We start from the raw sequence: 12,751 nt of genomic DNA on the forward strand, positions 1-12,751 counted from the left end.
TTTTCAGAACTTCAAAAAAATGGAGATTTTCCAAGACCAGTTAAGAGACCCCGTATGGAACCAACAAATAGGAGTCCCTATTATGAAATAAAGAAGAGGCATTCCATACAGGAAGACTACAAATGGTATCAAGAAAAGAAATATCTTAAAAGAACAAAAATGAACAATTGGAGCAGTAGAAACCAAGAAAAGAAATCGAGGAGGGACGTCCAAAGGTGGTATGATGAGGATGAGGACTTCATCAGAGGACCCAGAAGTCACTCTTCATCTCACAGGTCCTCCTCCCACTTAGGACACCATCATCGAAAGTTGAGAGGAGGGGAGTTTTCCAAAAGGGGTAAATGGGAGAAGTTTAAAAAAGGAGAGAGAAAAAGAGCAGATGATGAGGAAGGTTTATTCCTTATTAAGCAAAGAAAAAGGAAATCAAAGCTGAAAAACAACTTCTGACTTGGCAGTTATGGAATAATTTGTTGTCCTTGTCTGCCTGTGCTTTGGCATTATGTTTTCTTACCTCATTAAAGAAGTAAGATGTGTTTATTCCACCTCTAAAGAAGCTAAGCTCACTGAACAAAGATCATGGAGCTCTTGGCTTCTTATCTTCTATTTTAAGTAAATGATTTGCTGTTCTCTGTGACCAACAAGTTGTTTATTGTGTGAGAAGGTAAAAAGATAAATTAACTTTCCATTTTCAGGGCTATTCCTTGACTTTGAAGCCTGGGAATGAGAAAGCTTAATTTTGTGGTAGTGTTGTTCTTGTTCTTATTTGTTTGGTTCTTAAGAAGCCCTTTTAAATATAATTTACCAAGAGAAATAGTTTAATAAATGTCATTCATCTTCAGTCCACATTTTTAAAAACAAAGCTTTGAAGTAAAGGAGATGTGAACATTGATAACAAAATTTACTCAGTCATTTTCAAGATTTCTTGGGAAAGTTCAAAATGTACTTTGTTCTCTGTCCAATTTCTCCTAAAAGCTTATTCTGAAGTCATCCTTTGTAGGAAATGAATGAGATATCCCAGGAACAGTATGATTACGAAATTATTGAAGCATTAAGAGATGGGAGAGTCTGAGTGTTGGAAAACAGAAGAAATCATACTGGTTTTACTAGCCAAAGGAACAGGTGTTCTGGTAAATGTATGAAAAGAATAAATCAAGATCTCAATGTAATTGCTAATGAATGTTTTTCCTCGTTGTGAAAATCACCTTAAAGAAGTCAATCACCCACATATGTAAAAATCTTTTAAAAATAAAAATCACAACATTTATAAGCTAAAATTACTGATTTTTTAAGAGGCCGTGATATATTTTTTTGTACTTTGTTAAGTTATATTTAGAATAAGTGAACTAGACACTGAGATAAAATAACACAATGTACATTGAATAAATTTGTCCTTTATTGAAAAGAAAATAAGCAATTACTATATGAGGCGGTGAGGGTGGGGGGACAAGCTTATTTCCTTGACCATTCAAACTCCATTCATAAGATTCTAGAGCTAAAGTATGGTGTGAATTAAAACAGGGAAATGTTCTGTTAATCAGTGAATATTTAAATTTTAATATTTTGCTATGGAATTGGCAGTATTCTAAGTGATAGAGATTCAAGGCAAGTATATATGACACATTATAAGCAATATGGGAAGATCCTAATCCCTTGGAGGACCAGTACAACCTGCAGCAGAAAATGACATTTGAAATGCTTCTTGAAGGAAACCAAGAGGGAAATTCCTAGAGAGGACCTAGAGGAGAAAGCTTGGCAGGCATTCCTAGGGGACAGTCAGGGCACAGAGGTTCAAGAGTAGGGTTGAGGAATGACAAATGGGGCATTCTGGACCAGGGTGGTCAGGGGCTCTAAGGTCAAAAGGACTTCCAGGGAAGAGTCAAGATGGCAGTACAAAGCTAGGAAGCTCCTGGAGCTTTTCCTGAAACAACTTTAAATTTAACCTCTACACAGACCCTAAAGCTACAGATCCCACCAAAAAAAATAAATAAATAAAAATTCTCAACTCAAGATAATCGTGGCAAACTTCAAGAAAGGGTAAAAAGGGGAGTATAGCCCAGGAGAGCTGAAAATCCATAGCACAGCCCAAGTCCTGGCTCAGCAAACCAAGTGAGGGTCCCAACCCCAGCTCGGAAGAAAAATTCATGCCCTGGGAACACTGGTTCAACAGGTAGGAGTAGGTTGGGCTTACCCTAAAGAGGGTAACAAACCTCTGCATAGACAATGCTACAGGCAAACAGAAAGCCAGGGCTACTTTGAAAGAGGGAACAAACTACTACATACGCAACACCATAGGCAAATGATAAGCCAGGGAACAGATCTGAGCCTCAGAACTATATGTCCTCTAACCCAAAAAGCAAAATAAGTGCTACTTTTTTTTATAGTATAGTGTATATTTATAGGATCAGATTTATAGTATCAGAATAGTAGCTAAAAGATGATAAAATGCCATTTCAGAAGAGGAAACTAGTGACAAAATGCCCACATGTAAAGCCTCAAAGTAGTTTATGAATTGACCTCAAATCCAAAAAGATCTCTCAGAAGAATTCTAAAAACAAAGAAAAGAGGAAATTGAAAAAAATGAATAAAAGAAGTATGAAAAATTGAAGAATTGGATTCCTTTAAAAGTAAAAATGTCCAACTAGAAAAGCAATTACTCATCAAAAAGTAAAATTAACCAGCCGAATTAGGAAAACACCTCATTTAAATGTAAATTTAACCAGCTGGAAAAGGAAATACAAAAGCTAACTGAAGGAAAAAAACCAAGACTGAAAAAAAAATTTTTTTAAATGTATGGTACCTCTTAGGGAAAATGATCAACCTGGAAAATAGATCCAGGAGAGATAATTTACAAATTAATTGGTCTATCTGAAAGCCACAATCAATAAAAGAGCATGGAAAGTATCTTTCAGGAAATTATCATGGAAACCTGCCCTAATAGAATAAGAAGACAAAATATTCCTGAAAGAATTCACCAGTAACCTCCAGAAAGAGATCCATGATTAAAAACTCCAAGGAATATTGTAGCTAAATTTCAGATTTCTCAATTAAAGGAGAAAATATTGCAAGCAGCCAAAAAAGAAGTAATTTAAATACTAAGGAACCATAAGACTTATTAACTTCAATATTAAAGGATCAGAGGGCCTCAAATATGATATTCCAGAGGGCAAAGTACATACGATTACAACCAAGAATCAATTACCTTAAAAAATTCAGCATATTCTTTCAGGAAAAAAGATGAACTTTAAACACAATAGTGAAATTTCAAAACTTATCTGATGAAAAGACCAGAACTGAAAAGAAAAATTCAATCTTCAAATACAATACTCAAGAGATGCATAAAAATGTAAATGGAAAGGGGGAACTATAGCAATCAATAGAATTAAACTGCATACATCCCTACATGGGAAGACAATACTTGTAATTCTAAGAATTGTATTTCTCTTAGGATAGTTAAGAGAAGCATACTTAGGGAGAGACTAAGGGCATAAATTGATAATGAAAGTGATAATGCTCTAGCTGATACTTAAGCTCATGAGGGTTGAATATGTTGGAGGGATGTGTACCTATATAAATGGTTCTTAAAGTTATTTTGCTTTACGTGATACTTTAGCTCACAAGGGGTATAGTTCTACTGGGATAGAGGGAGGGACTATATTTAAGAGGGTCTGGACATAAATAGATCATGAAGTTATTTTACATGACACTTTAGCTAGTTAGAGGTAGTGTACTTAGAGGGGGTGGGTATGATTGGATCATGAAAGTGATTTTACTCTACATGTTACTTTAGCTCATGAGGATTGTATAGGGGATACTTGGAAAGAGTGTGTAGTATAAACTGATTATAATTTAATGATGCTTATGGCTCTTGAGAATTATACCTCTAATGGGACAGTTGAGAGGAGTGTACTTGGACAGAAGCTGTGGATATGAAGTGACTATGCAGTAATGAAGCCTATCAATCCTTAAGAATTGTACTTCCACCAGTCAGATAAAAGGACAGAGGTTGTGAGTACAAGATAGATTTAAAATAATTAAGATATGAAAAGACCAGCTGAAGGAGTTTATGGTTGATCTTGGAGGCAAGAAGGAGCCATTGGAGTTCATCAAATCCCTTTATAGCCATATCTCATCTTCACTTTAAGAAAATCACTTTGGAGACTAAATGAAGGATGTATTGGAGTAGCGATTTGTGTCCATTGGGATGGAAGATGATAAAAGTCTGAGCTAGAGTGGGAGTTGTATGGGGGAGGAATATGTGAGAGAGACTGGAGACTGAAATTATGAGATCTGTCAAGTGATTGACTATGGGAGTGGGGGGAGAAAAACAAGGGGAGAGCTGAGAAGACTATCTGGACCACAAAGGATGGTGCTCTCAACAGTAATGATATATATATATAGAAGAGGAAGGCAAAAAAAAATGAGTTCTGTTTTGGATATGTTGAGTTTCAAGGATCCAATTTGAATTATCTAATAGGCATTTGGCAATTTGAGACAACCCCAGGAGAAAGCTTATGTCTGTAAAAATCTGGGAAACATCTCCAAAGAGGTAATAATTGAACTCATTGAGATGATAAAATCATCAAATGAGAAAAAAGAGGGACCTTCAGGAACACCCATAATTACTGGGCTTGTGACATGGAAATGGTCTAACTGAAGGGCCTGAAGTAGGAAGAGTCAGATGGGTAAGAGAATTAAAGGAGCAGCATCTCAAAAACCGAGAGTCTGTTGAGAAAGAACTCAGTGGTGTCATAAGCAGCAGAGAAGTCAATGGAATTGTGATTAGGTTCTTAAATTTTTCTTCAACCAGTTACTTCTGTAACCCAGCAGAGCACTTAAAGACTTGCAACATATTTTACATATATCTCATTTTATCCTCACAATAATCCTGGGAAGCAGGTACTTTTATTATCTTCAATTTATAGAAAAGGAAACTGAGGCAGACCAAAGTTAAGTGACTGAGCCAGGGTCACACAGCTAGGCAGAGCCTGAGGAAGTTTTGAACTGAGATCTATATGACTCAAGGTTCAGTATTCTAACCATTGCTATAGAAATACTACCATCCAGTGGGAAACAGGCAGTGTCTCATCTAGCATGTAGCTTACTGACTTCTTTGGGATTTCCTGCCAACCTAACTCAGGCTTAACTTAAAAAACTGCCTCCTCCAGGATTGTGCTTCTACCAACTGGATTTAAGTAAAACTGCCTAAAGTAAAGAGCCTTGGCTTCTAATCTAATGTCCGAAGAATAGCCAACATTGATAGCTTCTTCAGCTAATCTCTAATTCTCTACTAGAACACAAGAAAGTGAGGAAAAATTTGGGGAAAAGCACATGCTGTGAAGAATCAAATACCTTAAGATTTAGTTAATTTAACTCACTGAGGTTTTTTTTAAGAATGAGAGATTAGTCCATGATCTTTATTTACATGAGGGAAATTGTATTAAGAAAGGGGCAAATGGCACATCCACAAAAGCATTTCTTTAAGAACGTTCCTCTTTATAGTTTTGTGTTTTACTTTCATGGTGGTTTTAAGTTTGCTTCAGAACCTAACACTAGAAATAGCATTAATTTCTTTAATAATTTAAGGTTTTAAAAGTCTTTTTTTCTCATTGTTTGTTGGAGGCATTGTGGAATTTGGAATTATGTGAGGTAAGCAACTAAAATAGCTATGTCCTTTGACCCAGAAATCCTATCTCTACTCTTATACCTCAAGAACAAAAAGAAAGGCCCCATATACACCAAAATATTGACAGCATCAATATTTTCATGGTAGCAAAGAACTGAACATACAAAAGTAGTTTTGAAAGTTGAGGAGCAACTGAATGAATTATAATAGTACATGAATGAAACAGACCATTACTGTGCTGTGAGAAAGGATGAATATGATAAATACAAAGAAGCAAGAAAAGACAAATGAACTGATGGAAAATGAAGCAAGCAGAATTAGCAAAACAATATAAACAGTGGCTACAGCAATGGTAATGGGGAAAAAATGAAAATGAAACAGTTGTAAAATAATGACTAAGTTTGTCCCAAAGATTTTTGTGGGACCAACAATTTCCAGACTATTTTGATCAGTTGGTTAGATTTGCAGAATTGTTAATGTTCCTCATCTTTTTTGGGGGGGTTGCAAGGCAAATGGGGTTAAGTGGCTTGCCCAAGGCCACATAGTTAGGTAATTATTGTCTGAGACCAGATTTGAACCCAGGTATTTCTGACTCCAAGGCCGGTGCTTTATCCACTGTGTCACCTAGCCACCCCTATACCCATCATCTTTAAAAAAAAAATTGTAAAAGTTGGTTTTGAAAGGAGGAGGTAGGGAGAAAAGGTACAGGCAAAGAAAGAGAAGAGAACAAGGATTTATTAAGCATCCATGTGCCAGACATTGTGTTAACTTCTGAATAAATATTGCTTCATTTGACTTTCACAACCACCCAGGGAAGTAAGAACTATTATCCCTATTTTACAGTTGAGGAAACTGAGGCAAAGGTAAAATGGCTTGCTCAGAATCATACGGTGGCTAAGGCTAGATTAGATTCCAGACCCAGTGGGAAATGGAATTAGATGATTTAAAAATAATACAACAACCCAGTAATAAAGGTTGAACAGATATTCCCATTTTTTAGGCATGCCAAAGATCACTTCTCAGACATCTGATCCTTATCCCCAGTGTTTTTTCCCACTGCCTCATGCTGTTTACTACAATGGAATGCCACAAAGATATTTTGCTTTTTTGTGTGTATTTGTTGTTTTTGTTTTCTAAATTAAAATTCTATCTCTAAATAAGAAAATTCTATCTCCCTCCATTTCTCTAACTAGCAAAATTAACTGTAATGCAGTTACTGTTTCCTAAGAAGAGAAAAGCTAGAGAATAATGACACCATTCTCCTTTGCTTCTATCTCCTCTAATCTATAAATAATTCTACTTTATACAAAAAAGGGTTAACTTTGACAATTAAATTGTCATTTCAAGATTGAGCCAAGACTTGAAAATCATCCTACAGAAAAAAAAAATCTCTTCTTGTGCAGTTAATAAACATTCCTTAGAATGACTTGGATTAGTAAAAACAGGGATTGTCATACAAAATAATAACAACCATTATAGAAAAGGCTAAGAAAAGAGGGGCAGCTAGATGGCACAGAGGAAAGTGTGCCAGGCCTGGAGTCAGGAAGACTCCTTTCCCTGAGTTCAAATTTGACCTCCAACACTTAGTAGCTGTTTGACCCTGGTAAGCCATTTCACTCATTTGCCTTAGTGTCCTTATTTATAAGGAAATGGCAACCAAGAACCCCAAATGGAGTCACAGAGTTGGTCATTAATGGAAACAACAACAAGAAGACCTCTTCAACTCATTCCAATGCCCAGGAATTGAAAGAGAGCCAAGACTGGGTGTCACGGCAATGAAGAAATCCCAGGGGAATCCTGAACTACCACATAGTACAGAAGCAAGAGCCATCCGGCAATTTATCACCCATTATCCAAAGCTGGGTTACAGATTTTAGTTATACAGTGCTTTTATAATCCTTTGATACTAGCATGGGTGTATACCATCCCAAAAATGTGCAGGACCCCAAAAGCATCATATTCTTCTAGGAGGCTGTGAGAAGTCTCCTTGATGGCCAGTTAGGTGGAAGTGCCCCATTCACCTGGCGTGGTAAGGGGGAAAAAAGGATATAGAACAACACCCACCATTGAGTTCCCTTAGGATATGCCCAGCCCAGCCAACCCAAGAAGCAGCTACTGGGACCTGTGTAGACCTCTTCTAATCAGGAACTTTCATCTCTGACCTCAGGGTCATGTGTATGCTCTCCAGTCTTGGAAGTGTGCCAGAAAAAATTGCTATTCTCTATAGACATTACCTAGAGCTCTGCTGAGCTGCTCTCTTAGGTCTTTGCCTCACTACCCTATGCCATTTGCCTCTGGACTCTGCTGAGCCAATGTCAGTTGTTGACTGATACATATCAATGCACCACCAATAAACTGCCCTGAAGGATTTAGGAGTCTGTCTTTTCCTTCTAGTACCTGAGAAACCAGGTCCAGACTAAGCTTTGGCAGCTCCTAGTAGATATAGGGTGCTGTCAGGCCCTGAGCAGCTGCCTCACTATCCTGATGAGCTGTGATTCTGAATGTGGACACAAGGTCTATAGCCTCAGCAAATAGGAATTCCTGATCTTTGAGAACTGCTTTATTGTGGAGAAACTGGACAATCCATGAAGCATACATCCACAAAGGAGAGGAGCAGCTGAAGGATACTGGGCCCTAGCTGGGTACTGAACAAGGAACAGGTTCAGAAATACAATAGCTGTGCAATTGTGATTTCATAAGCAAAGCAATGACTTGACTCTTACCTTTAGTCCATCATGGAAACTAGCATTGGACAGGAGTTACACACCAAAGGGGAGTTGGCAATTGCTTTGAGCCTGCAGAAACCCTGAGCTAGCTAATAGTCCTGCACCAGTTTACTGAAATTCTCAACCTAGAGCAAGCCAAGAGACCCAAAGCTGTGTCAGGAACTTGTAAAGCTCAGAAGAGGCAAGCAGTGAACAGACCTTGCCCCAGATCACACCACTTTGGGAGCACTAAAAGCTTTCAAGTCCCCAGACTGGTCTGTGAAAACAACAGAATGTAAGAAGCTTAGACAAGATAACCCCCTCCCAAAAATATCTAGTGCTACTTGGACACAAGTAGAATTCCTAGAAGAGTTAAATCAGGAGTTTGTTGGAATTTTTTTAAAGAGCTAAAAATTATTTTTAAAACCAGTTAAGAATAGTAGGGGGGAAAAGAATTCTTAAGAAAAGAAGCAAGAACTAGGGAAGAAGATATGCAAAAAAAAAAAATGACAGCTCGAAAAAAGAGTTAATACTTTAACTTGGAAATTTTGAACTGACCAATGGAAGCTAATAACTCCATGAGATAGCGAGATATAATAAAACAAAGTTAGAAGTCTGGGGGATGGGGTAAATGAGGAAACAGGATATATAGTGAAACAGGAAAAACTACGGATCTGGAACAGCAGTTGGGGGAAAAAGAATGATCTGAAACCCATAAATAATAACAAAGCAAAAACACCTAGACAACGCATTTCAAGAAAGCATAAAAGAAAACTGTCTAGATATCCTAGAACCAGAGGACAAAGTAAAAATTGAAAGAACCCACTAGTCAACTCCTAAAAGGGAACCCCAAAATGAAAACTCCTAGGAATATTGTAGTCAACTGGAAAGATACTGCAAGTAGCCAGAAAGCAAGAATTCAAATTCTGAGTAACTGTAGTCAGGATCACACAAGATTTGCAACTATGATCCTAAAAGAGTAGAGAGCTTGGAATATGATATTCCAGAAGGCAAAGGATATATAAACTTAACAGCTAAGAATAATCTGCCCAGCAAAATGATATAAGCCAATGGGGAGAGGGGAGAAATGTGGATATTTATTGAAGCAGAGACTTAAAAGCATTTTTGGAGAAAAGACCAGAGCTGAATAGAAAATTTAATATATGAAAATAGGAGTCAAGAGAAACATAAAAAAATATGGAAAATCATAAGGGAGCAAACAAGGTTAAATTGTTTACTTTCTTACAGGAGGAAACAATATATATAGCCCCTAAGAACTTTTTCATCATCAAGTGTCATAAAGGAAGTTAAATTAGACATAGGGTCCTTGAAAGAATCTATCATAGTTTCATGATTTTAAAAGAAAAATTAAAAAGGGGGGGGAGGAAATACACTTGAGAAATGGGAAAGAAGAGGAAGAATGGAGAAAATAATTTCCCATGAATGGAATGTTTAAGTCAAAGGCAATGAGAATAGTGGAAAGAGGGTGATACAAACCTCACTCTTCTGAACCAATCAGTGGAAGAAAGAATACACAGATACATTCACAAAGCTGGTATAGAAAGATTCATGAACAGGGAAATAGAATGAAAGGGGGAAGAATAAAAGGTAAGGCACATTAAGGGAGAGAACAGTCAAGAAGAAAAACAAGAAAAAGTTTAAGATGGAGCAAAATATGCAACTATCAAGCAATCATAACTATATGCGAATGAGATGGACTCACTCATAAAACAGAATAGGATAGTAGAATAGATTAAAAACCAGAGCCAACAGTATATTGTTTTCAAGAAACATACTTGAAACAAGAATATACACATAGAGTTTAAAGGCTGGAACTGAATCTATTATTCTTCAACTGAAGTAAGAAAGGCAGTGGTAATGATCATAATCTCACAAAGAAAATGCAGAGATGGGTCTAATTAAAAGAAATAAATAGGAAAACTACATTTTACTAAATGATACCTTAGCCAACAAATTAATAGCAAAAAAATATGCAGTGCACTTAAATTCTTAAAGGAAAAGTGAAACGAGTTATAGGAAGAAATAGTAAAACTGTAATAGTGAGATCTCAGTTTATCCCTTCTCAGATCTAGATAAATCTAACTAAAACATAAACAATAAAAAAAGTTTAGATGAATAGAATTTTAGAAATGATAGGCATTATAATTATTTTAGATTATAGATGCCTGGAAAATATTAAGTGGGAATGGGAAGGAGCATACCTATTTCTTAGCTGTATGATGAACCTTCACAAGAACTGACCATGTTTTAGGGCATGGGTGCTCAATCTTTTAGCTTTTCTGAGTTTCATTGCCCAACAAAAACTTAGTCAAAGTCTGCATATAGAATTTAATGTAGTATGGATTACAGTCTATTCACAAAATATTAAATTAAAAATGAGCATAATAATAAAATATAATAATGTTGCTTGAATCGAATTTGAGGGTATTTGCGAACTGTGGCCACAGATTATACACACCTGTTTTAGGGCATGAAAACCTTCCAAATGCAGAAAAGCAGGGATATTAAATATATCTTCTACTGACTACAATTAAATAATAACATTATTATTATTATTCAATAAAGGACCCATGAAGCAAAGATTAACAATTACATGGAAACTAAATAATTTATTCCTAAAGAACAAATCATAGAAATAATCAACAATGATAATGAGACAATATAACCAAAATTTGTGAGATGCAGCCAAAACAATACTTAGGGGGAAAGTTATATCTCTAAATGCCTTCAGCAATTAGAAAGACTAGACCAATGAACTGAGCATGCAACTAAGAAAGACAAACTAGAAAACCAAAAAATTTAATACCCTCAGTCTAACACGAAAACAGAGATCTTGAAAATCAAAGGAGGAATTAACAAAATTCGAAGACAGCTGAATTAACTAATAAAACTAGGACCTGGGTTTTCTAATAAAATTGACCATAAGCTATTTTTATTTTTTTAAATGAAAGAAAATCAAATTATATATCAAAAATGAAAAAGATGAATTCAAAAACCAATGATGGGGAAATAAAGGAAATTAAGAGCTATCTATTCAGCTATATATTACCTATAGAAAATGTGTGAATATTTACAAAATAAGTATTTACAAATATTTACGAAATTCCCCAGATTAGTAAAACAAGAAATGGAGTACTTAACCCTATCTTAGAAAAATAAATTGAACATAAATCTTTCCAATAGAATCAGTGGTAAAGAAAATTTCTCCATCCCTATTCAATATAATGCTAGAAATTCTACCTATAGCAATTAGTCAAGGAAAAGAAATTGAAGAATGTGCATAGAGAAAGGAAACAAAATTATTACTTGTAAAGCTGATACAATGTTTTAGTCACTTGACTAAAAAACTGAAACAGTAACTTCAAGGTGCAAGATACAAAATAAGTCCATATAAATCATCAGGATTTCTGTATATAACCAATAGAATGCATCAGGAAGAGATTAAAAGAGAAACTTCATTTGAAATAACTACAGACACTATAAATTCTTGGGAATCTATCCAATACACAGAAGCTATATGAACACAATTGCAAAACACTTTGTACAAATAACAATAGGACTAAACAAATGGCAATATTAATTGTTCCAAATTGAGCCAATATAATAAAAGTGAAAATTCTATCTAAATTCATTTTCTTATTCAGTGTCCTAACTCTCATACTACCAAAGGACTTCCTTATAGAGCCAGAAAGAATAATAAGAAAATTCATCAGAGGAAAAGAGATAAAAAAAATATTAAAAGAATCAATGAAAAAAGTGAGAAGGCCTATCAACACTTGATCTCAAACCAAGTCACAAATTCATAATTACCCCCCAAAAAAACCAATTTCATACTGGATGGGAAATGGAGAAATTGATAACTGGAATAGATTAGGTACACAATATAATGAAGCAAATGGGCACAGTAACTTATTGTTTGACAAATTCAAAGATCCCAGCTACTGGGGACAGAACCCATTATTCCACAAAAACTGATGGAAAGACTGGAAAATAGTTTAGCAGATAGTAGTTACTTAACTTAACTTACACTGCATAACAAATAAGCTCCAAATGGGTATACTGTTAATACACAGAAGATGACATTGAAAGCAAATTAGAGATGTAAAGGGAAAAAATTGCATGTCAGATATGTAGATAAGGGAAGTAAAGAGGTCCACGGGAGGTTCTGATTGCATAAGATCAAAAGATTGTGTATAGTCAGCTAAAATTAGAAGAGAAGCCGGAAATTATGGCAGAGGGAAATTTGCATCAAATTTCACTTATAAAAGTTAATTTCTAGATGTATAGGCAACTGCATCAAATTTATAAGCATAAGATCCATTCCCCAATTGATAAATCCTCAAAGATATTAATAGGCAATTTTCAGAAGCAGAAATTCAAGTTCTCAATAATCATATTGAAA

General features: G+C 35.5%; 1 protein-coding gene across 3 annotated transcripts in view; it reads left to right on the top strand.

Annotated features, from left to right (window-relative positions):
* The window catches only part of ZCCHC7 (zinc finger CCHC-type containing 7), a 285,197-nt gene extending 272,978 nt beyond the window's left edge, over positions 1–12,219 (top strand). For 2 of the 3 annotated variants that reach the window (XM_074201949.1, XM_074201950.1), the window contains exon 9: positions 8–12,219. In XM_074201949.1, the coding sequence (XP_074058050.1) occupies positions 8–447 (440 nt within the window). In that variant the 3' untranslated portion in view covers positions 448–12,219. The remainder of the gene's footprint in view (positions 1–7) is intronic. The other variant, XM_074201948.1, reaches the window with a different exon arrangement.
* The last annotated feature ends 532 nt before the right edge of the window (positions 12,220–12,751 follow it).

The sequence above is a fragment of the Macrotis lagotis genome, chromosome X (assembly GCF_037893015.1).
Source record: "Macrotis lagotis isolate mMagLag1 chromosome X, bilby.v1.9.chrom.fasta, whole genome shotgun sequence".
Taxonomy (NCBI): Eukaryota; Metazoa; Chordata; class Mammalia; order Peramelemorphia; family Peramelidae; genus Macrotis; species Macrotis lagotis.